Below are 27,878 nucleotides of genomic sequence, written 5' to 3' on the forward strand. Positions count from 1 at the left end.
TCAGAAACGGATAACATGTTTCGTAGTTTGGCAATGTTTCTGAGATGGAAGAATGCAGTTTTTGTAACATGGGAAACATGATTTTCAAAAGACAAATTGCTGTCTAATATAACACCCAGATTTCTGACTGTAGAGGAAGTAACAGTACATCCGTCTAGTTGCAGATTGTAATCTACAAGATTCTGTGTAGTGTTTTTTGGTCCAATAATTAATATCTCTGTCTTATCTGAATTTAATTGGAGAAAATTATTTGTCATCCAATCTTTTACTTTTTTAACACCCTCTGTTAGCTTAGATAATTGAGGAGTTTCATCTGGTCTCGTTGAGATATATAGCTGAGTATCATCAGCAGAGCAGTGGAAGCTAATTCCGTATTTTCTAATAATATTACCAAGGGCTTAACATGTATACTGACCTAGGACGGATCCTTCAAAAGAAACACTTATGTGTGTCTGTTATTTTTCAATCTCAAAAAATTTTTTGAATGAAGTGCACAGAACGCATCAATGTCATTTCACGTGTAAATGATCAAGTTAGGCCTGATAATTTAACTGACTATCTAACTGACTTACTCTCATGCATTAACAAGTAACGTGTCACCAGACAATTATGGAACAATCTGTGCATATTGTCATTTGGTGCAATCTTGCTATGTGGTCACTGTCACAAAATAAACTGATACAAAATATGCCAATCACCATGACTGTTTATTGTTTGAACATTGACTGAAATCAACCATGACCCCATCAGGCTCTGCTCCCGTTGGTCGTGGTTGATTTCAGTCAACATTTTTTGGTCACTGGCGGTCATTTGGTTTTGTCAAGCTGTTATATAAGCTTTATTCTGTGTCTTTGGGGCAGGTCAGTTTTTGTTTAGTTAACTTTGAGTTATGAGTTGATGTATTTGAGCTTATTCAGTTATTTTTGTTGACCTATTTTTAGGCCTAGTTATTAATTTTGGTCCTTGTGTAACTTTTCAATATTATGGGAAAGTTCACTGTCTTGGCCCCTGACAAGGATACACAAAAGGTGCAATGATCTTCATAAACATTTAAAATATAATGGGTGTCTTTTAATAGAAAATGTCAATAAACATTTTGATATTTTTTTAGACCATTTTAAAGGGACATTTTATATTTGCACTACAGAAAACCCATATATATGAAACTTAACACAATGTTTTCAATTTTATTTATGGTAAAAATAACTTCTTATAGAAGGGTAACTAATACAGTATAGTACAAACCAAAATGTGCATTAATTTTGGATAAAACCACAAATTTAAAGATGTGAAGAACACGGGGGTTGAAGAAAAGGAATGTTTTACATTACGTGTTTAATAATAACAGTTATTAACATTTAGAGTTTACAAATCTGAGCAAGATATTAATGCAAGTCAATAAAATATATCAAAATCAATTTACACTTTTTAAATCAAAAAGACAACACTAAAATACAGTGCAAACAAGGCCAATATTTCTCCGATCTTTAAAACTAAGATTTTTAATGCTCACCAAGCCTGTCTTTATTTGATCAGAAGTTCAGAAGAACAGAATTAATCTAAAATATGATTTTTTTTTGTACATTTTCAGAATTGACATTTTTCATCTATCACTTTTGAAAAATTTAAAGCATACTTGCTAAAAACATTTTTTTCATATATTAAAAAAAATGGAACAATATACTGTTGAGAGAGCTTTTTATTTCAGATAAATGCTGATCTTTGGATCTTTCTATTCAAAGAATCCTGGGGGGAAAATGTACTCAACTGTTTTAGATATTGATAATAAGAATAATAAATGTTTCTTGAATAGCAAATCAGCACATTATGATGATTTCTGAAGAACATGTGACACTGAAGATTGGAGTAGTGAAGCTGTAAATTCAGATTTGATCACAGAGATAAATAAAATTGTACAATATATTCAAATAGAAAGCAGTTATTTTAAATAGTAAAAAATATTTCACAATATTATTGCTTTTGTTGTATTTTGGATCAAATAAAGACAGGTTTGGAGAGCATTAAAAATCTTACTGTTCAAAAACATTTAAATGGTAGTGTCATTTTTTTCTTATGTGTGCTCCACAACTTTAGATTAGATTTTATTGTTGTTCAAGCTATACATTTAAATTAATTTATTTCCATTTTAATTAAAAGATAAGAGAAATATTGGCCTTGTTTTCACTGTATTTTAGTGTTAAGTCTTGAAAAATGAAAAATAAAAAATTATTGAATGGGGTTTATATGGGGTTTTCCATAGTGCAAAATAAAATTGATGTCACTTTAAAAAAAAAAAAAAGCAAATTTTTTATATTAAGGATCTACATCCTATTATAATTTAAATGTTTATTAGTTGCAAACGAATACAAACTCATTTGGTGTTATTTCTGGCCGAGGTGGGATTCGAACCTCTAATTGTGTGTGTTTTTGTTCCTATTGGCTAGTCAGTGCTCTAAACCTATCCGTGACTGGCCTGCGTGAGCCACAGGATCATCAGTCATCATCAGTCAATAGAGTCATTCAAGGTCCGGCTGGTGAAGTCAGGCAGTAAATGGCATGTTTGCTGCACCCTCTCCTGGAATGGCAAGCCTTGTAACATTTAATCTATAGAAGAAGAAGTTTATTCACATACACACATACATATATTCATATGCACTTAAGATGATCATGCATGTGAACTGGTCCCCAAAGAAGCTATCTAAAGCTTATACTAGGGGGCTATGACCGCCCCTGTACTAAGCTGTATAAGCTGTACTAGTATCTTTTTTTTCACGTTACTAGTACTTATTTTTTAGACACTAGTATCTTTTCCATTAAGTACTAGAACTTATTCATTAGGTACTAGTGCCTTTTGTAAAGTTACTAGTACTTATTCATTAGATACTAGTACTTAATCATTGGATACTAGTACTTATTCCAATAGTGACTATATTTAATTAAACTATTCGTGTTAACAAAAAATAGAACTAGTACTTATTTTTTAGTTACTAGTAACTTTTTAGACCAGAGATATCCTGAACTTAATAGATAGTTGTACTTTTTAAATTAGCATTTCTGCCCAGTATGGTAATTGTATGTTGAATATTAATGAGCCAGCAACATATAGGAGAGAGATTAAACAGGAAACTGAAACAAGGAGATAGATGTAATATTTTTTAGAAAACCAAATTGAAAAGAAACAATTATTTGTACACAAGCACATAGAAAATGTATTTTTGTCAGTTTTTTTAATTGTAATTTCGTAAATATAGTAGGCTTATATGTTTGTTGGTCTTTGAGTGACCTCTGGTGGCAGGATGGAGATACCACACCAATTTTTTTTTACCGTATTTTTCGGACTATAAGTCGCACCTGAGTATAAGTCACATCAGTCCAAAAATGCGTCATGACGAGGAAAAAACATATATAAGTTGCATTGGACTAAGTCGCATTTGTTTAGAACCAAGAACCAACAGAAAACATTACCATCTACAGCCGCGAGAGGGCGCTCTATGTTTTCAGGGGTAGACTACAGGAGCACTGAGAAGCATAGAAGGTAATGCTTTCTCTTGGTTCATTTCTCTCGGTTCATGTCAAATTAATTTTAATAAGTCGCACCTGACTATAAGTCGCAGCAACAGCCAAACTATGAAAAAAAAGTGCCACATATAGTCCGGAAAATACGGTAGCTGTTATTTTCCTATTTTTCCTCCAGTAAAAAAAATAAATATCATACGAGCTGTATATTAACTTTTTTTTTCTTTTTTTTTTGCATAAAGTATATACAGTCATGCCAAAAAAGATGGACACCCTTGGTAAATATGATCAAAGAAGGCTGTGAAAATCAATATGCATTGTTAATCCTTTTGATCTTTTATTTTAAAAATTCACAAAAATCTAACCTTTCATTTGATAATAAGAATTTAAAGTGGGGGGAAATATCATTATGAAATAAATGTTTTTCTCTAATACACATTGGCTACAATAAAAAACACCCTTAGAAATTCTTATGAGTAAAATAACTCTGAAGTATATTAATATTCACAATTTTGAGTACTCCAGCATGATTATAAACATGAAATTATCCAGGCATTGCTTCCTGTTTCAAAGAAATATAAAGAGGAGGGGAAGCAAAGCCCAAATGCCCTTAATCATCCATCACAATGAGAAAAACCAAAGAATATATTTCTGATGTGCAGCAAAAGATAATTGAGCTTCACAAATTAGAAAGTGACTTTAACAAAAGACCTAGAGCAGTGAAAATTCCCATTTCCACCATCATGGCAATAATTAAGTATTTCCAATCAACAGAAAATATCACTGCCTGGAGGAGGACGTGTGTCTATATCGTCCTAATGCACCGTGAGGAGGAGAGTTTGAGTGGCTAAAGTCTCTTCAAGGATCACAGCTAGAGAATTGCAGAAAATAGTTAAATTTAAATTAAATTAAAATTTTAATTTATGCATTTAGCAGACGCTTTTATCCAAAACGACTTCCAGTGCATTCAGGCTATCAATTTTTACGTATCATGTGTTCCTGGGCAATTGAACCCCCAGTTGAGCTACAGGAACAGCACCTACATCACCGCATGTTGTTTAGGAGGGTTACAAGAAAAATTCTTCTAGCTTATCCAAAAACAAACTAAAGCATATTCATTTATAAAACACGACTGGAACTTCAAATGGAACTGGCTTCTATGATCAGATGAAACAAAAAATAAGCTATTTAGCAGCAAACACTCAAGATGGGTTTGGTGAACACAGAGATAAAAAGTACCACATGTGTACAATTAAATATACAGTTGTATTTTTGATGTTGTGGGCCTATATCTCTGCTGGAGGTCCTGGACATCTTATTTAGACACATGACATCTTTGATTATATCAAATACCAATAGATAAAAATGTATGACTCTGTTAGATATCTTATAATGGACCATGTGTGGATCATCTAACCATACAATAATCCAAACACAAACCTCATAAACAACACAAAGTGGATTGAATTTCATGTAGCTTGTTAGAGAACTGTGGCTCTGTGTAGGAAATGCTGCTCAATCTGAAAGCACGTGCTGGAGATTTATTACTAATCACAGAACACAATCATTCGATTAATCGTGCAGCCCTTGGGTCTTGTTTACCAAATAAGGACTGATAGATTGACAGAGCTTTCATTGGTGTTGAACCAGCGTTTGTGACTGAGCAACTGGGTATAAATGAAGCTGATTGCAAGTACTGATCAGAAAACTACGTCAGGGGTGTTAAAGTGTGTTTAGTTGAATTTTCAGTCACTTGGTAAGATAGTTTTCTACTGTGTTTTGTTTCTTAGTGTGTAAAGATTTGTTAATGCAGGTTCATTACATTTATTTTGGATAATGTTGATGTTAATAGGACTATCAGCATGTGGATTTCTGTAGCCTTTATTCTCGCTTTGGCTGTAAGTGGAGTCAACTCTAATGGTGAGTGAACAATGGGCTGAATTTTATTTTTAAATAACTGTTTTCTACTCTTTTATGACTATTCTTGCTTTCTGTTCACTAGTTAATAAGAGCAAATTATTTCTCTGCAGGTTTTCGCAGTGGTAGAAGATGTCCCCCTGGCTGGGAAAAGTTTGAGATGCAGTGTTTTAAATTTTTCAGTGACTTGAAACCATGGGCTGAAGCAGAGGCAAGTTTGTCTTTTCCACAAATGCTGACCATAGGAGCAAGCCCCAAATTGTGTAACAAGTCATACTGTAACTGTTTGCACTATTGTAATGTTAAAATATTTATGGTAAGCGCTTGCAGTCAATTAATTTCAGCTATGTTTAAATGAACCAATTTTGCTGAGGTAATTGAACTAGTTTGTTTAAATATAGCTAAAATGAACTGATCGCAACCACTTACCATCTTATTTAGTAAACCCAATGAGGTAACCCTGTTGGTTATACTCTTTCTACCAAAAAATATCTTTACATGGTCAAGGGTGTCTTAAAGCGGTCAAGTGTTTACTGATCAAACAAATTCCTGTATCTCTGTGCCATGCATCTTTCAAAGATTGAGTCATGCTCCACTATATTTTAAAGGGTGTCTATGGGGTTTGTTTTCAGCTTTAGATCCAAATGAACTGCAATGCACTTAACCGTTTTTCATCCTGTCAGAAAAAGTGTCTTGAGCTCGGTGGAAACCTTGCATCAGTCCATGATCCACACACTAGCGGTTTCCTCAAGACCTTTCTGAGAAAATGTGCTAGTGGCATGCCCCGAACCTGGATTGGTGCTCATGATGCAATTAAGGTAACCGGTCGTCTTTTCCATTTAAATCTCAATCCAACCAGTGTCGGATTAATGTCAAAATTAGAACAAACCATAAGTGTTGCTTGTTCACACTTAGTAAAAGCTGGTTTGCACTGCCCCAACAAACCAGCATTTCAGGTGCAGTGAAATTAGATGTTCAACTAAACCTACCACTGTAAGATAAAATGAGAAGCAGCAAATGGTGGAAATGGCAACAAGTTCAGTAATGTTGATCTAACGTTCTTAGAATAATGTCTGGTTTTGGAGTGATGGCTCAAAGTTTGACTACAGTGACTGGCTTACTGGTGAGCCAAATGAATATGGAGGAAAGGAAAATTGTGTGGAGCTGGCCTATGGAGGTAAAATATACATGTTCTTTAATCTTTTTGGTATTAAACTTGTAGAGGTCTGAAACCTTTACGTTTTGTAACACTTATGGCTTCCTGTTTGCACTAAAGCCTATCTGACTAACTTTCTGAATGTAACTGAATTTCCACAGCTGAGCAACGCTGGAATGATCTGGACTGTGCCACTCCTCTCAATTTCATCTGTTTGATTTCTCTTCCTGCTTGTTAATCTTGTCTGTCCATCACCCGAGAGGCTTTAGTTTCTGGATTAATGTTAGCCTCTAAAAATAAAAGTGAAGTGGACCTCAAACCCCAAATGTATATTTGAACTTTCTTGGCTTTTTTTTTTTTTTTTTAAATCCTGCTGGAGTAAAATCTAAAAGACCCTTTGGTTTGTTCCAACGAAGTCAAGGAAGGGACCGGTGTTTAATGGGCTTTGTAGGGTCAAGTATGTGTTTTACGGAACGCATCTCGCAGAAACTGTTTTCGGGTCAGTGTACTGGTGAGCCGAAAACCGATGCAACTGGTTCTTGACTTGAGAACGAGAATCTCTCCAGTGGGTGTGTTTGTTCGTTATCTGGCTCGGTGTTCATCTTCAGTTCTCTCCTCACCGCAGTTCATTCAGTGTATTGTTTGAGTAAACGAACTACTCCGGGATATTTGTTTTAACTCCGAGGGAATGTCCGTCATATTAAAGTTAACTGCTTCTTCTGTGGATTTAATGCTTATTGGAGACTCAAATGGTTTCAAATGATTCAGTTCCATTTGGTTAACTTCTTCCCAATGAAGAACTGGATTAAATTTAATGATTTGTTTGCGACTCGGTCCTCACTACAATGAACATATTCAAGCGAATTGTCGGAGTCCGTGGACTACGTGTATGAGAATGATTTGTTCCCCTAAAAGATTCATTCAAAAAGAACAATTGCTTCACAAAGGACACATCCTTTTTTTTTTTTTTTTTTTTTTTTTTTGAAAACCGAAAAAATCTCAATGACAGTAATTGTTTCAGCTGCTGTAACGAGAATTTTTGTATTTATAGAATGCCTGGTAATTTAAACTCAAACTAGTAAGCTTTTACAGACTCGAAAGTTCTAGTAACTTGAATTAAAAAAAAAAAAAAAACTTTGTCAGACCTTGAAAAACTTAGCTGATGCAACTTAATAATTGTAGTTCATAAAAATTAAGTTTATCTTCAACTCAAATTCTGTGCAGTCGGTTGCCTTGAAAATTTGAGTTGAACTAACGTTTTTTTTTTTTTTTACGGTGTTAGAGTATTTTAAATTTATTTACGGAGTTTAGTAAAAGCAGTTACTAACATTTTTAGTGTTTAGGAAAATAATGCAAGTAAATAAAATTAAAAACACACTACTAAAGTAGCTACAGTGCAAACGAGGCCAATACTTCTAGCATTTTAATTAACAAATTTCAATTTGTAGATTAAACCAGGGGTTTTCAAACTGTGGTTCGTGACTTGTTGGTCACAGAATGGAACCAGGTGGGTCGAACACGACGTCACGACTGCTGCAGCTAAATTTGCGTTTCAATGACACACACTCACACAGTTCAGTCTAGGGCTGAACAATATAGCCTTCTAACATTATTACGAACTGCAATCTCATTGGTGTGATTTGAGTTGCAATCAAGTCTGCGTTCGTTTTGTTTTGAAGTGTGGGCGCACAAGTTGTAATAACAGTGAAGGTCTCGGAGCAATGTCATTACGTTATTAAAGAGAAAAAAAATTGCTCACTTCAATGCACTATATTCTGCATGAGATTGCATACACCAGAAAATTCAAATGTTACAAAAACGGTTTCAGGTCATGTTCATTCATTTCTATTGCCTTATCCGGGAAACGGTTTGTAAAAAGCATTTCACATGTGGGTGAGCAGGGCACAAACACCGGGTTAATTGTAACACCACAAGATTTAAACATTTCCACATAACAAAATGTACAAATCTTTGCAATGTGTTCTTGACGTATCATCTCTGTTTAGAGAAAAATTTGCCAAAGTTCAGAATTCTTTTGAAGATGTTTCCGAACATTTAACCATTGCAAAAATAAATTTTTGGCTGAACTAAATGTAATCCAGTGTTTGTTTTTTTTTGTTTTTTTTTAACGAAACCCCTGTTTATTTTTAGTTTTTACCCATTTTACAGTTATTTTAATCTCACAGTTAGACAGTTCTACTTTGCTTCTTATGCTTATCCAAAAAAAAGTGTTGGATTGTGCTCCGTTCTCGCCAACACACAGAAGTATGGCGTTATATTTTAGACAAAAGTTATGAAATAGCAGAAATCCACTGTGCGAGCAAAGCAGCACTCCGCCACCGCAGCTACATGTACACTTCTCGGTTGTTGAATTTGTGCGCGAGTACTTTTATCATGCCAGCTGAAGGTTCATTTTTGCTCGTGTGAAATAACATAATGTGCTCGTGAGCACGTCTTACACGCTCATAACTTTTGACTAAAATATAACGCCATACAGAAGGATCATGAATGCATTTTCAGGAACAAAGAAACAGCAGCGCAGATTACAGTTCACTGGAATGAGCCTGTTTCACGTTTTTTCATGGACACTACATATTTTAACATCTGTAAACATAAATTAAAACTTAAATATTAGTAGTGAAATTTTTCAGTTGTACTCTAACATAAAATGGTCATTTTTCTTAAATACTTAATTTCTGTCATCAAACCTTTAAGTAAGATTAGGCTTATAGTAATGTCAAACATTTTTTTCAAATATTTTGACGCGTCGTGAAATAGATTACACTTGTCTAGGTCGGTCGTGGAACGGAAAAGTTTGGGAACCCCTGGATTAAACAACAACAATAATAATAATGCAATTAAAAATTGTGGAGAACAAAAACAGGTGGATGGCTTGTTTTTTTTTTTTAAGAAGAGCCTTGCGTTCATGGTGCGTTCCCAAGAGATGTTCATAGGCAATTCTCATCTAATCTGTCCATCTATGTACCAAACACAAAGACCACCCATTTAGAGGGGCCAGTGGTCTTGTCCTCAGCAGTTCTACAGAAAATCAATAGAATGACTTAAAATATTTGTCTTTGTGTGCAGACTGACAGTTATCACACATTAGTGCCTGTTTAAATAATTGATTTTTTTTTCTTTTACTGTCTATGGATTTACCTGCACCTGGAAGGAACACATCTGACCTTTGATCCTTCACTGTGTCAAAGTGCCTGGTGTGATGTCATGGTGGAATGAGACAGTCTTTGGGGTGACCTGCTCTGTGGAGGATGGGTCTTGATAGAGCATACATCATCTAAACATTCCTGAAAAATAGATTAAAATAAAATATATCATATATATATATATATATATATATATATATATATATATATATATATATATAGCATTGTAATATATTTTTATGGATATATATGCATCAGTAGGTTTGCATTTTTATTATTATTATTATTATTTTTATTTATTTATTTTTTAAATGAATTGTTTTACATTTGAATATACAGTACAGACCAAAAGTTTCTCACCTTCTCATTGAAAGAGTTTTCTTTATTTTCATGAATATGAAAATTGTAGATTCACACTAAAGGCATCAAAACTATGAATTAACACATGTGGAATTATATATGGAATTAAATACATAACAGAAAAGTGTGAAACAACTGAAAATATGTCATATTCTAGGTTCTTCAAAGTAGCCACCTTTTGCTTTGATTACTGCTTTGCACTCTTGGCATTCTCTTGATGAGCTTCAAGAGGTCGTCACCTGAAATGGTCTTCCAACAGTCTTGAAGGAGTTCCCCGAGAGATGCTTAGCAATTGTTGACCCTTTTGTCTTCTGTCTGCGGTCCAGCTCACCCCTAAACCATCTCGATTGGGTTCAGGTCCGGTGACTGTGGAGGCCAGGTCATCTGGCGCAGCACCCCATCACTCTCCTTCTTGCTCAAATAGCCCTTGATGCCTTCAGTGTGACTCTACAATTTTCATAGTCATGAAAATAAAGAAAACTCTTTGAATGAGAAGGTGTGTCCAAACTTTTGGTCTATACTGTATTTTCTAATTTTTGAAATTTATTCCTGTGATACAAAGCTGCGTTTTCAACATTATTACTCCACTCTTCAGCATCATGTGATCCTTCAGAAAATAATGTGCATTCATTGTAGTGGCATTGTAAACATTGTAGTGGTAATGATAATATCAACATTGATTATAATAAGAAATTTTTTGTGAGGAAATCATAAGATTAATAATATAAATGATTGTATAATAAGTCATTCATTGTAATTTTTTTATTTTATTCTTATTATTATTATTATTAACTTTTTTGTAACTTTATATATATATATATATATATATATATATATATATATATATATATATATATATATAGGCTATATATATATATATATATATATATATATATATATATATATATATATATATATATATATATATATATATATATATATATATAATTATTATTATTTATTTTTATTTTTTTTGTTTTTTAAGAAGCCTATAATTCACAGAGCATTGCCCTGATCTCTACATGAGGTAAAAAAAAAAAAAAAAAACTTATTAAGTTTTAACTTAAGACTTTTTGCAACAAATAATGAATCAATTAGCCATGTGTAATAGTTAATAAAGCCGTGGTCGTTTAATAGCGTAAAACCAAAAAGTAAATGTGGAACTAGAACCACTAAATGCACTTTTTGTTTCTCTAAATAATGACATGAAAACTATGGCCAGATTTTAAACAGTTCATAACATGTTATACTGCCATGTTATATGTTCAAATTAATTTTAAACCTGGTTATGTTAGCTCACTTTGAAGTTTGTCTTGACCAGCCAAGACCCCTGTCTTACATAAATCATAGGATTGGATGGTTTTACTTGTTTAGAACAAAATTTGTCACTTTACTCCAGTGCTTACTAAGCTCCGTGTCTTGTTAATGCTGTGAATGATCAAACAGAATCAAATTAAATGTCTTAACGTTTCACACATTTGTGGAGTGTTTTTTTTTTTTTTTTTTTTTTTTTTTTTTTTTTTGTAGGCTATATCTGCATTGTCCAGAAGTTGTAATGACACTGAGATGTGTTCAGTGAGAGTACCAGGCTGTTCCACTCATATTTTCCAACTTGGGCAGCATTCAAAAGTCTCTCAATGTTCTCTTTGGTTTGACTGGGGGGACACAATAATGTATTCATCCAAGACATTGTCAACAAGATCGCAACTGCCAAAACATATTCTGTCAAAAAAATAAAATAAAATGTACATGTGTCTGAATTACCATTCATAATACTTAAATCAGATTAATCTAATTCAATTTAATCTAGATTTAAATAAATGTATGCAACTGCCTAATTACATTAATCCATTAACTAAATTAAATCTACAAATCTGAATCAGTCATGAAAACAGGCATTATATATATATATATATATATATATATATATATATATATATATATATATATATATATATATATATATATATATATATATATATATATATATATGTATAAAATAAATTATATAATTTATTGGTAAATATTGTCTTGTACCATAAAATCCCCTAAAGATAAAAAATATCAAAGAATACTTTTAATTGAAACACATTATAATACATTCTTTTCATTAAATAATTAAAAGTAACTAATAAGAATAATAGTAATAATAATAATAATAAACTTTGTTTTCGGTTCTAAATATACGATAGGAGGCAGACACAGAGAGAAAAAAGAGAGAGAAAAAAATCAAGGTAGAGCACGGAGATTATATGCTTCGGTCAGTCAGTGATTACTGTCCTGTGATTGGCTACAGAGCGGCAGCCCGCGCCTGGCTCCTCCCCTACGGCAAGCTGGTGTTAGTTGCATATGTCGCTGTAGTTCAGAGACGGGGAGTGAGCCACTCGAGTGAACAGAAACGAAAAGAGACTGTGCAAAACAGCCCCCACCCCTCTTATACGGGAAATGGGTCTCAGGCTGATGATGAGTAAGGGAAGAAGCTCCTGTAGCGCTGGTGCATCTGAAGCTACGCAGCTATGGAGGAAAGGTAAGACCCAAAATACAGACAGACACATAGAGAACCGCACAGAAAGGGAGGGTGGTTGTTTTACAGTCGGGGAATTATGCAGCAGCATCTGTGATACACCAACGCACCATGTTTCCATGGGAAGCAAGAACGGGGGTGGGGTGGAAGAGGAGGAGGAGGAGAGGAGATGGATGCTCACATATACACTGTGATGGAAGATAGCACTGTTGCGTTCGCAGTCATGTTCCTTTAGATCAAGTGGTTCTGCTGCGTTTGATGCGTGAAGCCCGAACTTAAACTACACTGTTCTACTGAAGACTGCATATGACTCATGCAATCATACAGTATCAGGTATTTTGTTAGAATGATGTTGCATCTTTCTGATAGGCCTCGTGTGTAGCAAAACTGCTATTCCTCGGCTCTGCACCTAATCTAATATTCTGTTGATTTCATGTGTCAGGCTTTCACATACACGCTTATATATATATATATATATATATATTTATTTTTTTTGCTGGAAGCTTCTAATGTATTTAGCATGATGTCAATATGCTGTGCTCCTTGGCCTAAATGCAATCAATTTGACATAAAAAAAAAACGGTGCATTGCACTGAAATGTGCTTTAAAATCTGTAACGCATAGTATTTTGTAACCGCATACTTGCTTAGAAAATACAGTAGGTATACAGAAATACACATTATAAATATGGCATAAAAATATATTGGAATATATTTATTTAAAATATAAAATATTGATATTCTGTGAAATATATAATGTGTATACAAATTAATTAGTTTTGTATGTGTAAAAAAAGGCTTCTGTCTCTTAGAAAAGTAAAGTACCAATAAGTAATTGGAAATGGAAGCACTTTACATAATTAGGGAACACTGAGGATTTTTTTAAAAGCATTAAAGGCACAAATCTAATTTGTATGTAGAATTTTAGATAAACTTAGATAGATATATAAATAGATGGATATAGACAGATATTTTAATTTATTGTTTAATATTATTGCGGAAACACAGACCAGTGTGATGGAAGTGCATGCTCTTCATGTCAGCCAGGCTGATTGCATCACTTCTCTCTTTTCCAAGAGTAGGAACCATTTCTTAAAATTTACAATCTTCTTGTCAGAGACTGGTTCTTGTCCATAGTCTTCTTTGGCAGCCTCAGTGCTGTTTGGCAAAACCAGGACACAAAGCATGGATTAGAGAACACCTTTCAACATTTGGGCACCTTCATCATCTGTCTGAAGGCATCTGGCATTCCCTTTTTTTTATATATATGGCCACATAAGAACCGATGGCTTTCCTACATTGTTCTTTAAGACTTACTGCAGTGAACCAGTTTCCTGCCTCCTACCACAGGAGTCCATGTAAATTATCCTCCTTTTTCAGGATGTTTCATCTAAGTGAATCAACCCACCAGCCAATCAATACAAAAGTATAGTGGTGGACCTCTTCCTACCTTTACCATCTTCAGATGAAAGCAAACTGAGAGTGAATTGGATGTTTCTTAATTATACTTCCAGGCGTTTTCCTAATTCTAGGTCATTTGTTTCCAAAGTGTTTCCAGACCAGGCTGCAGTATTGGAATTGTATTTTAATACCATCTCAGAGACTTGTGACTTTTTTTTTCCATTCACAATCTTTTGTCATAATCTGTTACTCTTATAATCTTTAATTAAAAAACATTAACTCTCGCTCCCCCTCATAACACCATCTCTTCTACGATGACGTGTACACTGACACGAGCAAACAACCCAGTCAATTTCAATTTACCATTTCATCTTGACTTCAAATAAAAGTTTGTTGTTTGTCATATACATGTTCATCCAGGCCAAGATTTCAATAACTGTAATTAATTAAACATACGTACTAAAAAAGAAATATTTTTAGTTGTTTTGCTGACGAAAAGTTTCCCAGTTATAATCAAAATAGCTTGTTGTTTTGTAGCAGTTAGCCTACCAGGCTAATCAGCTAGGAGTATTTTAAGCTTGCAAGTTATTAATAAGTTAGCATTATGCTAAGCTAACTGACTAATCAAAGTTAAGATAACAAAATGGTTAGTAGACTAAACAGCTAGTTTGCTGACTGGTTAGCTTGATAGTATTTTTAAAGCATTCTGAGGTCGACTACGTTATCTGAAAGTTTAGCACCTATATTCACTGAGCAATAATTTTGAGGCCCAATTTTATACCAAAAATGTATTTTTTTTTTCTTTTAATTTATAGATTTGTAACATGTAGCACTGGCTGTGAAAGTTCATGGTTATGACAGGTTAGTGCTTGTGCCACCATGAGAATGACATGTCCTTTTCGTTCTGCGAGCTGACAGGAAAACTGTCGGGTGCTTTTGGATCTTCTCTCCAGAATGCATGAATGGTTTTACCCCAGGGAGATTCTGCTTCAGTAACTCTAAATAGTCCCTCACAAAATCGCTTGCTTGCCTTTGCCAGGATCCTTATGGTTAATGTTCCTTGTCCTTTGTCATTATGATCTCTGAGATGGAAAGAGGGGCTCTGGTTCTAACACTGAGAGCTTGTTGTGATAGAAATGGCATTGTCTGAAGAGTAATGATATATGCCAGCTCGATATTCCATTTCCTTGTATTACATCATCTTTTCATCCGATTCAATTCCCCTTTGACCTCATTCCCATCCAAGTTTAAATTCCCAAGTAACTTACTTTATCAGTATTCATGAGTAGTAGTTGTGCATTTTGAATCATTTTTATAGTGATTGTGTGGGGTTCTATCGCAACATACTTCCTTTGAATATGAGTGCTTGTAGTTACAAGCTTTCTGTTTTCACAAAATCCACTGTCTGCGTTTACAGTGGGAATGAATGGAAGCTGTTAAAGGATTAGTTCACTTCCAAAATGAAAATTTCCTGAAAATGTACTAGTCATCCAAAATGTTCATGTCTCTCTTCTTTCAGTGGCAAAGAAATTTAAGTTTTTTGAGGAAAACGTTCCAGGATTTTTCTCCATATAAAGGACTTCAATGGGGATCAGCGGTTTAAGGTCCAAATTGCAGTTTCAATGCAGCTTCAAAGAGCTCTCCCAGCTGAGGGACAATCTTCTCTAGCAAAACCATTGTTCATTTAAAAAAAAAAAAAAGTATATACTTTTTAACCACAAATGCTCATCTCTGCAATATGCAACAATTCACTGATCCCCACTGAAGCCCACTATATGGAGAAAAATCCTGGAATGTTTTCCTCAAAAACCTTAATTTCCTTTCGACTGAAGAGAGAGAGACGCGTCTAAAATAAGTACCAAAGGTCATGGTAAACCTAAAAAAAATAGGACTTGTGTGTTTGTTCTCTGCCCTGTGTCTGGAATATTCCAGCCTTCTGTAAATTATTAATTAAGTTAATGTGGTAAAGAGTAGCATTTTAGTATATGAAAACTTGCATATTTAACTCAGCAGATGAAATTGATAACAGCAAATTTGCAGTGAACTTCACACACCTTTTTAACACTGTGCTCTTATTTTGTGGTGGATTGTGGTATGAACTACTGTTCAAAAGTTTGGGGTCGGTCAAGATCTTTTATGCTTTGATAGAATTTTCTTATTCTCAACAGGCTGTATTTATTTTATCAAAAATACAGTTAAACCGTAATATTGTGAAAAATTATTACAATTTAAAATAACCGTTTTCTGTTTAAATATATTTTGAAATCGTATTTATTCCTGTGATGTTGAAGCTCAATTTTCCACATCATACTCCAGTCGTCAATGTCACACAATCATTCAGAAATCATTCTAAAATACTGTTTTGATTCTCAAGAAATAGTTCTTATCAGATGAAGACATAAAAAGCATCCTGTTGAAATGTGTCCAGAAATACTTCAGCTATGAGACTTTGCTCATTAATAATATGCTTTCAGAACATTAATTGCAGAATGAGGAAATGTTCATGTGACTATAGCACGTTTGAATTGCCAACATAGGTTACCATAGTAACTTGTAGGTCTCTGTGAATTTGGTGTAACCCAGTGAGATTATTTTTTAACTATCATTCATGTTCCATATAAATTAATTCACCATGATATCATGGCAATACCATCTGCTTTTAGACACATACAGATACATGGTTTTGTATAAATTTGTCCTGCTTTTCTACATTCTACAGGGTTGTGTGTGTGTGTGTGTGTGTGTGTGTGTCATCTCTGATTCCTCTTTTTTTCTGTAGGGCCCAGTGTCAAATGAGGGGAGACTGTGATTGGCCCCTGCAGCCTGTGGTCTGTTTGTGTCTCCAGTGGATCAAATACACCTTCTTTCCTTAATATCCCTGCGTTATATAAGAAAACACACATTTATATGCACAACTCCTGAGCTACATCTCTCTAAGGTGAGAAACACTTCTTTCTATGAAGTCTTCACTCTACATTAGACCAGATTTCTTCATCTGTTATATGCTTATTTTAAATACTTAACCTGACTTCCACTAACTTTGTGGCTTTTATGCTGTATTTTTTATGGAAAATATTTCCAGTACTGCAAAATGGCACATTGGTTTCCCCTTTTTCCTTTGTGGTGTGTACTTAATATTAGCAACATTTTCCTGTGCCTTTGCAGATATTCATTATTTTATGTCTATATTGGTATAGAGCCGCTAGAAAACTAATAGAACATATTTTGGCATGATTATTAGAAATTAATATCAGTCTTAATTAATTAATAACAGTTCAGTACTGTTTCTCCACCTTTTTTGGCATAGGCTTCACTATGGAAGCCCGTTTCCACCACAGAGTAAAAAATATGAAAGGTAATTGTGAAATATAGCTTAAAATATGAAATCAAATCACACTTATGAAAGTTAAAGCAACTGTATGTACGTTTTTGCCTTTAAATATCATTTTCAAAATCATTTTAATTCTACACTGACCTCTATTGAGAATGATTTCTGTTTCTTTCTCACACTCCCCCCAAAACTGTCTGTTCTGGGAGTATGTAAGTTTGGTAAATGAGTATGAAATTCCACAAAAAGCTATAGGGTCTTCAAAGTCACAAAAACGCAGAAAACAACATACAATTGCTTTTAAAGTTTAAATGAATAACTGTCAAACTACTTTCCTCAAAAAATAATGTACTATTAAAACTCTTAGTTGAGGATGTCCCATGTCGTTTAATCCTGTTTTAGGTTTGTGCTTTCTACATCCTTGTATTGTGGGTTCAGTTACATCTTCCAACCGCATGGAGGCGCAGCAGGCTTCTCCTGACAGCAGCAGTGAGGAATGTACTGTACTAGAGGCTCTGCCTGACAAGGGAACAGCGCTCATTTGCTCTCAACACAAAGGAAAAGTGAGACCTATTTCAATACACACACTAAAATGAATGCACAGATGGGTGTTTTCCCATGAGCATAAGCTTTCTGTCCCAGAAAAACAAGTGTACCCTGATCTCAGCTGGTTCCTCTATAAATATCATAAGTTGAATATAAAATGAAGGAAATAGGTTAGGGAACATTTATATGGAAGCCCGTTTCTGCCACTGAATAAAAAATAATAAAAGGTTAATGCAAATTTTTCATCTCAGAATTCTGTCTTTTTTTCTCAGAATTGTGAGATATGAACTCGCAATTATGAGTTCTAAAGTCAGAACTGTGAGATATAAAGTCACAATCGTGAGATAAAAACTCGGAATTGCGAGTTTGTATCATGCAGTTATGAGAAACAAAAGTCAAAATAGGGAGATAAAAAGTCGCAATTACCTTGTTTTTTACTCGGTAGCGTAAACGGGCTTCCATGCATAGGATGACTGTTCCTACAGAAAGTATTTCTCACAATTTATATAATGTTTTTTTTAAATTGTATTATATTAAATTATATTACCCTCAGAATTGCGTGATATAAACTCACAATTGCGAGTTATAAAGTCACAATCATGAGATATAAAGTGACAATTGCGATTCACAAATTTGACTTTTTTCTCAGAATTGTGAGATATAAACTCTGCATTGTGAGTTAAAGACCGAAAGCATTTCTCCCAATTTGTATAATGGTTTTTAAAATTATATCATATCATATCATATCATATCATATTATGACATGACATGACATGTAGCACCTGAAATACATCCTACTTAGTCCCAGAAAAGATAATGAACTTATTTTCAAGCATCACAAGTTTACTACAAGACAAAGCTATCTTGAAGGAGGGATCAATGAAAAGACCATCACAGTATATAGATTAGTAATCTATTTATTGTGATTGACTCATATGGCATTTTTCAACCACCAACACCAATTCAGATACTCTGAGAACATGAAATAGCCTTATTTAACCAATATCATATTGAAATTATTCAAAAAGAAGCCTCCACTGTGTATGCTTATGTACAGTATTATAATATACAGGGGGGAAAATGAATGCTTTCCTACTGTGTAGGAAACAGTACAGCAAAAGTGGTATGTCTGAATTCACATTAGGTTAAAAAACATACCAGATTATGAGATCCATGAGGCCACGGGAGGGGATTTGTGAATCACAGTGCAGCTGACATGGGTAGGTCACATGATAATGACAATATGGCGAATGTAGTATGTACGAATTTCATTCATATAACCCATTTGCGTTTGTGTAGTAGGTTCAGATTTTACTTTACATAATGAGGAATTTTAATAGAAATGGTTTTAGGAAAAACAAAATAGATAAGAATGATAAGAAATACATTTAGAAAACAATATAAAAAGAAATATTTAGAATATAATTTTTAATAAAAAATTTAACAGAACAGAAGAGAGAGAAAGAGAGAGAGAGAGAGAGAGAGAGCGAAAATTAGCTTTTCAAAAATATGTTTTTAAAAATTTTCAGAAACTATTTTAACATTTCCAGAATGATTTTAATATAAATAAATGTAATGAAATATATAATAGAAAATCTAAATGAAAAAATTTAATGACATGTTTTAGTAATTTTTTTTTTAATTTCTGTGTTATTTTTCTGTGCTGTATTCAGGTGTCTGTGTTGTACTGTTTGGCCTGTGAGAATTCCGTATGCGAGGACTGTATGAATGGAGAACATGCTGAGCACCCCACTGATTCACTGGAAAATATTGTGGACCAGCAGCTAGCGGCATTACAGGACAGAGTGGATTCAGCCAAGAACAGGTGCTCCCATGATGCCTATCATGTCATTCTCAGTACTGTAAAATAAATAGGCTTACAAACAGGAGGGCACACCCATTATTAATTATTATTACACATCCTTTTCAACTTGAATAGACAGATGAATTGATGTTTAATGGATCTATTTAACTAACTCACAGGCTTCCTCAGATAAGAGAGGCAGTTCAGAGTTTGAGAGAAATTCTGCAGCAGTTGAACTCTCAGCGGAGCTCCATAGAGGAAGACATCCACTCCTCCTTCAGCGAGCTGCACAAAACCCTCGATACACGCAAGAGCGTCCTGCTCATGGAGCTGGAAGTCACTTCTGGACTGAAGCAGAAGGTACAGTATGTGCACAGAAGATTCAACTCACAATTGTTTGCATGTTGCTAAACTAACAGCATGCTACTATAAATAAAATACATGCTTCACAAAAATATGTGGCAAGCACAAATTAGTCTGTTTTTATTAAGATTAAATATGCATACTTTTTGTATTTAATACATTTACTAAATATATTTACTTGTATTTAGTGTATACTCAATTATATACTATACTATACTGTACCTCTTATCGTTTTGAAATAATTCTCTTATGCTCATTTAGTCTCAGTGCTATTTGATTATCATTAATATATTATAGCTTTTGTTAATATTTTGAATTAGATTTTGTTTGATATTTTTATTTTAATTTTAATAAGTTTAATTAGTGTTTTTGTAATTTTTATCAGTATTTCAATGTCTATATAGTTTTTTTTTTTTTTTTTTTTTCTTTTCTTTTTTTTTAGTACTTTTGTACAACCTAAATGAAACAAAAACGAAAGCCTTTGCTTTGGCATCTAGCTGTAATAAAATACGTTAAAGTTTTTTTAAATATATCATTTCACATCAATTAATGCTTATTGAAGAAATAGTTGAATAAAATTGAATAAAAATCAATGAAATGGATGTAAAACTTAGAAATTTTAATTAAGCTGCTGATTTTTTGAGACATTGCTCATGCTTTCTGTTGTGTATCCTAAAGGTTTTGCAGGCTCAGTTGGACACTCTTCTGCAGGAGGAAGCTGCCATCAACTATAACTGCAGTCTGACCGGTGAAGCCCTGGACGGGGAAAACAAAGCTGTCATCCTGCAGACCCATAAAGACGTAGGAGAGAGACTCAGTGACCTGGCCAGTCAGGGCCTTCCTCTTCAGCCTGAGGAGAACGACCAGCTGGATCTCATGATGGAGATCGAAGGACTTCGCAAGTCCATCCACAACCTGGGGACTATCGTCACCACCAATGCTGTGGCCAGTCAGTCTGAGGCGTCAGGAGAGGGTCTGGAACAGTGCATCGTGGGCCAGCCGGCAACTGTCATCATAACCACAAGAGACAAGTCTGGAGGACTGTGTAAGACGGGTAACGCCATCATCTCAGCTGAAGTCTGCACGCCGGATGGCAGCGTTGCAGACGGCGAAATCGTGGACCATAAAAACGGAACGTATGAATTCCAATACACGGTGAAGAAAGAGGGAAATTTTAGTCTAGCGCTTAGACTTTATGATCAGCATATTAGAGGAAGTCCCTTCCAGTTAAAGGTGACCTGCTCTCCGGATGATTCTCCACCCACCACCACCGCAGCCAATGCAGCATCCACGGGTTCCAGCGATGGTGGGGCGCGGAAACGGAGCGCAAAGTCCCCGGGGAGCAGAAGCCGGCAGAAAGGCGTCCGACGGGCAGGAAGCTTGTTCAGCACCCCGAAAAAGAGAGTGAACCCGATTGAGGATGACCTCATTTTTAGAATAGGTACATGCAGTGAAAGACTAATGGATGTGCTTTAATAAATCATGAGCTGCTTTTCTCCCTGTTGAAAAGGCCAACATCCTCACTTCCATCTAGACTAGCACCAAATCAGTCATATTAGTATCATTGATATAGTTTTTGGTACTAACTTTGTCTTTTTTTCACATAAATTTTAGTTAAATATGTATTTTTAAATGTATTAGTTTTAGTCTATTTAATTTCAGTTGTTGTATTACTACTTTAAACTCAGAATGAAAATGAGAAATGTCGCAACTAACTGAAATATTGAACGTTTTTTTAATATTTTTATTTCACTTAAAGTTTGTCAAATATATATATATATATATATATATATATATATATATATATTTTTTTTTTTTTTTTTTTTACAATTATATCCCTTTTACAGGTTTGGGATTTGGTAAGATTTTTTTTTTTTTTTTATGTTTTTGAAATAAGTTTCACATGCTCACCAAGGATGCATTTATTTGATAAAAAATACAGTAATATTGCAAAATGTTATTACAAATTACAGTAACTATTTTCTATTTGCATATATTTTAAATGTTATTTATTATTGTGAGGCAAAGCTGAATTTTCAGCATAATTACTCCAGTCACATTCCTTCAGAAATCATTCTAATATGGTGCTCAAGGAACATGTATTTATTGTCAATATTAAAAACAGTTCTGCTGCTTAATATTTTGAGGAAACCATTATATATAAAAAAGAAATATTATTATTTTTTTTTTTAAGGGACATATATTGAACATTATGTTTTTTTTACATTTAAATGAAAGTATTAATACTTTTTTTTTTAATCTTACTGATCCAAACTTTTGAACAGTTGTATAACTACCATAAACCAGCCTAGACTAACATGGAAATGTATGTTAAAATGCATATTTGTACCGCCGTTTAAACATAAATAACCCAGAAGAAATCCAGAAGAACATCTTTAAATTACATGACCTAAAATAAAAACCCAAAAAAAGTTCACAGCCAAACTATGCAACTTCGCAAAGTACTTCAGATGTTCTGATGTCTTCTTTCATACTACATCTGTTTGTTTTCTAGGAACAAAAGGGAGGAATAAAGGAGAGTTCACTAACCTCCAAGGTGTAGCAGCTTGTTCTGAAGGAAAAATCTTAATTGCAGACAGTAACAATCAGTGTGTGCAGGTGAGAAACCCCCGTAATGTGTGTACGGAATATCTTCATGCAGAATCTGATAACTGAACCCAATCCTTTGTTGATCAGATATTTTCAAGTACGGGAGAGTTTCAGAGCCGGTTCGGAGTGCGTGGCCGTTTACCGGGACAGCTGCAGCGGCCCACTGGAGTAGCTGTTCATCCAAACGGGGACATCATCATCGCTGACTATGACAATAAGTGGGTTAGCATCTTCTCCAGTGAGGGCAAATACAAGGTCAGTTATGTTTAGCTAGTAGTAGGCTACTCACAAACAAATTTCAGTGCGCAATGGCATCATTACGAATTCTCTCGTAAAATAAACTTTGCTTTTATTGATAACATTCTGATTTTTTCCGAAGGCTAAGCTGGGCTCAGGAAGGCTGATGGGTCCAAAAGGTGTATCTGTGGATCAGAACGGACATGTTATCGTTGTGGACAACAAGGCCTGTACGGTTTTCATCTTCCAGCCCAGCGGGAAACTTGTCACTAAGTTTGGCAGCAGAGGAAACGGTGACAGACAGTTTGCAGGTAGGTACAGGTCTATAGCATCTGATGAAGGACTGCATTGTAACATACAGATGCCAGTGATATTAAAAAATAAATATATGAATAATTCATTGATTCTTAGTGAATTTAACCTAGCCCTTCCTTTCCATGTAGGCCCACACTTTGCAGCAGTCAACAACAACAATGAAATAATCATCACAGACTTTCATAACCACTCGGTTAAGGTAAGCTAATAATGTCATCACAAATATTTCCATGGTGTTACAGGAACACTAGAGTGTATTTTTTATGTATAATTTTCTATAATCTTTCTAAAGTTCAAATTATATTATTATTCTAAACTCTCTAATAGGTGTTTAATGCAGATGGAGAATTCTTGCTGAAATTTGGCTCAAATGGTGAAGGGAACGGGCAGTTCAATGCTCCCACAGGGGTTGCTGTGGATGTCAATGGGAACATTATTGTGGCAGACTGGGGAAACAGTCGGATACAGGTAATGAGTCCTTGTGAAGTCTGGTGTTCACTTTGACAAACACAAAAGTTAGTCACTATAAACTGCTCCCTATCTAGACAGAGACATTTAGCTAGTATGTAATCAAAATCAGTCTCCAATACCTTAACTTTGAGAACAGTACTTTCTGTCTGAAAATAATCTGTATAATTTGTCTTTAAAACCTTTTCAGGATTCTTTGATGCATAGAAATTTCAAAAGAACAGTGTTTTATTATAAACAGACTAATCTTTTGTCACATTATGTCTTTACGGTCAATTGACTTTAATGAACAGAAGTATGAATATTTTTCAAAAGGAAAAATCTAACTACACACACACACACACACACACACACACACACACACACACACATATATATATATATATATATATATATGAATGAATTAAATAAATGCAATCAAGAAAATTCTAAAATGAAAATCATTCTGATTCTCAGGTGTTTGACGGCAGTGGATCGTTCCTGTCCTACATCAATACGGCGGCAGACCCTCTCTACGGGCCGCAGGGTCTCGCACTGACCTCAGATGGCCATGTTGTGGTGGCTGATTCTGGGAACCACTGCTTTAAAGTGTACCGCTACCTGCAATGATATCAGACAGACTCTGATCTAAGACGGAAAGAGAATCAAAGTCATACTGTATGTGTCCAAATCTTGCACTTAATGTAATGTAATGGTACTCTTCCTCCTTGGTTTCCACACCTTTTTGTATTTGTTACTAATGTCGGATAACCTTCTAAGAAGACCATAGCTTATAAACACTGTTTATGGGATGCCTTTGCCAAACCTCCACACTACACTGTGGAAATACTGAGACATCAGAATGCATTGGTGAGTGATCTACTTCCTAAGCTGAAACTCTGCTCCTATGTGCTGCATGTGTGGACCATGCATGCGCCGCCAGCTTTTGGACACATCCGAGCCCCATCTGACTTCTAGGATGCTATTAGAACACTATCTCAACACTTTTATGAACCTTTTGATAGGGATATGTTATAGAGATGCAGCCAAGAGAGCAGACAGCGATATCTCATGTCTCCAAGCTTTAGGATTCCCACCTCGACCTGTTCGTATCTGACAGTTGACTAATAAACGATTTGTCAAATGTTTGGAATAACTATGTAATAAAGTCTTTTATGCTCATCAAGGCTGCATTCATTTAAACAAAAATAGTAAAAACAGGAAAATTGTCAAATATTATTACAGTTAATAATTGTTTTCTATTTTAAAATGTCATTTATTCCTGTGATAGCAAAGCTGAATTTTCAGCATCATTGCTCCAGTCTTCAGTGTCACGTGATCCTTCAGAGATCATTCAGATTTTCTGCTCAAAAACATTTCTTGACATTAACCAGGTTGAACAATTGTGCTGCTTAATGACTATTTTTTAATAACTTTTTGTGGCAACCAAGATACACTACTAAACAAAACAAAACTTTGAGATAGAGTAGATTAAAAGAAAATAAATTAATACTTTATTCAGCACGGATGCATTCAGTTATTCAAAAGTGATAGTAAAGACTTTTATAATACAAAAGATTAATATTTCAATTCAATACTATTAATCAAGGAATCCTGAAATAAGTGTACCAATGTTTCCACAAACATATACAATAATCCACAACAGCAATAATTGTTTTCAACATTGATAATTATAAGAACCATTATTAATAACCGAGCACCAAATCAGCATATTAGAATGATTTCAGAAAGTAATAAAAAAAAATCAGATGATTTCTTAATGTGACACTGAAGACTGGAGTAATGGCTGCTGAAAATTCACAGGAATAAATTACATTTTAAAATATATTCAAAATGGAAAAATGTAATTGTAATCGTATTTACAGTATTTTCTTTTAATCAAATATATGCAACACTGGTGAGCATAAGAGAGATAATAACACTCAATAACATTTAAAAATTTTTCCATATTCAATATCTTTGACTGGTAGTGGTGGCTTGATTATAGTATCACAAACTTTGATCATATTCCACTTGTGTCTGTATAATTAATTGTTTTCAGTCCAATCAGAGCAACTTCAAAAAGCAAAATTACAGTGTGGTATTGAAACATCACGAATAACATTTGAATAATTTGTGGTGTGTAAAGACATACTGTGTGTACGCGTGTAAGAGACTAACAGTAATTACACAACGCACTGTTGACTTGCATACTTCCAGAATAAAACTAGCAGCATATGTCTCTTTATTTAGATAATATTAGGACTCTCTATTTTCCTTACAAATGCTATTAAAAACCAAATATCTATATATTTGTGTATTTATCGTGAATAATGTTTCAAAGAAAAGATGTTTGGGTTTCAAATGCAAATGCATAGTTAAATGCCAGACATTTTCAAAGAATTGATTTTGATTTGTCGATCATTCTCTTGCGTATCCCAGGATTCTTAGAGGCATGATTCACATACTGTAGTAATAATGATGTCATACAAATTTAATCATAACTGAATGGCAATAGTATTTCATCATCATTACAATGCAAAGGTCTCTCTTTTTTTCTTTCTTTTTTTGTTCTTGCTTATATTCAAATTTCAGAATGTGTTTATTTTGATTGTAAATTGTTTGTATATGCATAGTGTGCTGATTTGCTTCATTTTCTGTATATGAGGATTGTATGTAAAGAATGTTTTGTATGTTCATCAGAAAATAATTTTACTTGAATGTTATTGTTTTATGTCTGTACAAAAAAAGATCAGCCTTAACATTTATCATTGTTTTCAAGTTATTGACGTTTCAATGGAATATTTTATTTTAGTTTATAGTTTAGTTTATCTAGTTGATGTGTGCCTGTTTACGACTTATGACAATAATCCTGCTTGGACTGTGTTGATCTTTTCAATTAAAATCATTATCACTTCATATCATTAACATGCTAACGTACAGCGCATTAAAAAGTGGCTTTGGAAAAGCTTGTTGTCCTGTATTGTAGTAATTAGTAAAAATGTAAATGCATTGTTTTTTTTTTTTTTGCAACAATTTTATATCATCACTTTAAAACATCAGTATTTAAATGAAAATATATGTAAAATGTAATTTATTACTGTGATGCAAAGCTGAATTTTCAGCATCATTACTCCAGTCTTCAGTGTCGCATGATCCTTCAGAAGTTAATATAGTATGCTGACGTGCTGCTGTGGAAACATTTCTTTTTATCATCATTGTAGAAAACAGGAAGACATTTCAGTTTGCTATTAAGTCAAATCTAATTTCAGCCAAAATTTTGAGAATAAACTAATAACATACACCCAAAGATCCTATGTTTTCCCATTCGTTAGGCTACCTCTTCTAGACTCCAGTCACATCAATAGCCACATAAAAATGGTTTTATTTTCCACAGAGTGGGTCACTTCCGGGGTTTTGACAATTTGGCCAGCTCAACACGAAAAAAAAAAAAAAAAAAAAACTGATTTGGCAAAAACTCATCATTTTACCCTCATGAAAACATAGACACTTAATATCAGCAACACTTACATAAAATACACCACAACAATGCTAAACTATTAAACAAAACGAGGCACAGTTTTGAGTAGGTTTGATAGACAGCAGCTTTATACGGGCTTCTGTCACTCCTGAAAGACTCGTGTGTCTGAATGAGTCTGTTTCAAAGTGTCTAATGAATAATAACACAAAAGCGGCTGTTTGATTTATATTATAAAGTGTACAGTTTGTCAAATGTACAAATAAATATTCAAAAGGTCATCACATGCACAGTTTTAAACGGAGTCAAATACTGTAGCTGTTTATTCAAGTCCAAGTGAAAAATTGATTCCGTGCACGACTCCAATTATGATGGGTTGCCATGCGACCAGGTACCTCAACCAATCCAGAAGTTGTCCATATAAAACATGTGTTCTCTCCCAGCTGATGTTCAGAGTCAAGGCGTAAATAAATATTTAGTAAAGTATATTTAGTTATATACATATAGAGTTCCTGTAGCTCAATTGGTAGAAAATTGCGTTATCAAGCGCAAGGTTGGGGGTTCGATTCCCCGGGAACACATGATAGGTAAAAATTGATAGCCTGAATGCACTGTAAGTCGCTTTGGCTAAAAGCGTCTGCCAAATGCATTAATGCATTAATTTAATATATATTTAGTTTAGAAACAGGGTAACTTGCAAAAGAATATGGGGT

At 34.1% G+C, this 27,878-nt stretch overlaps 2 protein-coding genes across 5 annotated transcripts; both read left to right on the forward strand.

Moving 5' to 3' along the window:
* Nucleotides 1-5,172: 5,172 nt before the first annotated feature.
* On the forward strand, nucleotides 5,173-6,908 carry LOC127948736 (ladderlectin-like). Its single transcript, XM_052545399.1, has 6 exons — nucleotides 5,173-5,272; nucleotides 5,369-5,436; nucleotides 5,547-5,644; nucleotides 6,117-6,251; nucleotides 6,499-6,610; nucleotides 6,751-6,908. The coding sequence occupies exons 2-6, from the start codon at nucleotides 5,379-5,381 to the stop codon at nucleotides 6,825-6,827; spliced, it is 480 nt and encodes a 159-aa protein (XP_052401359.1). The 5' UTR covers nucleotides 5,173-5,272; nucleotides 5,369-5,378; the 3' UTR covers nucleotides 6,828-6,908.
* Nucleotides 6,909-12,452: 5,544 nt separating this feature from the next.
* On the forward strand, nucleotides 12,453-26,655 carry LOC127948719 (tripartite motif-containing protein 2-like). 4 transcript variants are annotated; one of them, XM_052545370.1, is made up of 13 exons: nucleotides 12,453-12,640; nucleotides 16,817-16,975; nucleotides 17,345-17,392; nucleotides 17,768-17,928; nucleotides 19,585-19,736; nucleotides 19,895-20,075; nucleotides 20,757-21,519; nucleotides 22,594-22,697; nucleotides 22,776-22,943; nucleotides 23,068-23,236; nucleotides 23,369-23,439; nucleotides 23,568-23,708; nucleotides 24,165-26,655. In XM_052545370.1, exons 3-13 carry the CDS (start codon nucleotides 17,353-17,355, stop codon nucleotides 24,315-24,317), a joined length of 2,103 nt encoding a protein of 700 aa, XP_052401330.1. In that variant the 5' UTR covers nucleotides 12,453-12,640; nucleotides 16,817-16,975; nucleotides 17,345-17,352; the 3' UTR covers nucleotides 24,318-26,655. The 4 variants fall into 4 exon arrangements, with proteins under 4 accessions (XP_052401330.1, XP_052401332.1, XP_052401333.1 ...); XM_052545371.1 differs by lacking the exon at nucleotides 12,453-12,640 and adding an exon at nucleotides 12,819-12,970; XM_052545372.1 differs by lacking the exon at nucleotides 17,345-17,392.
* The last annotated feature ends 1,223 nt before the right edge of the window (nucleotides 26,656-27,878 follow it).

This window comes from Carassius gibelio, chromosome B1, assembly GCF_023724105.1.
Source record: "Carassius gibelio isolate Cgi1373 ecotype wild population from Czech Republic chromosome B1, carGib1.2-hapl.c, whole genome shotgun sequence".
Lineage (NCBI taxonomy): Eukaryota > Metazoa > Chordata > Actinopteri > Cypriniformes > Cyprinidae > Carassius > Carassius gibelio.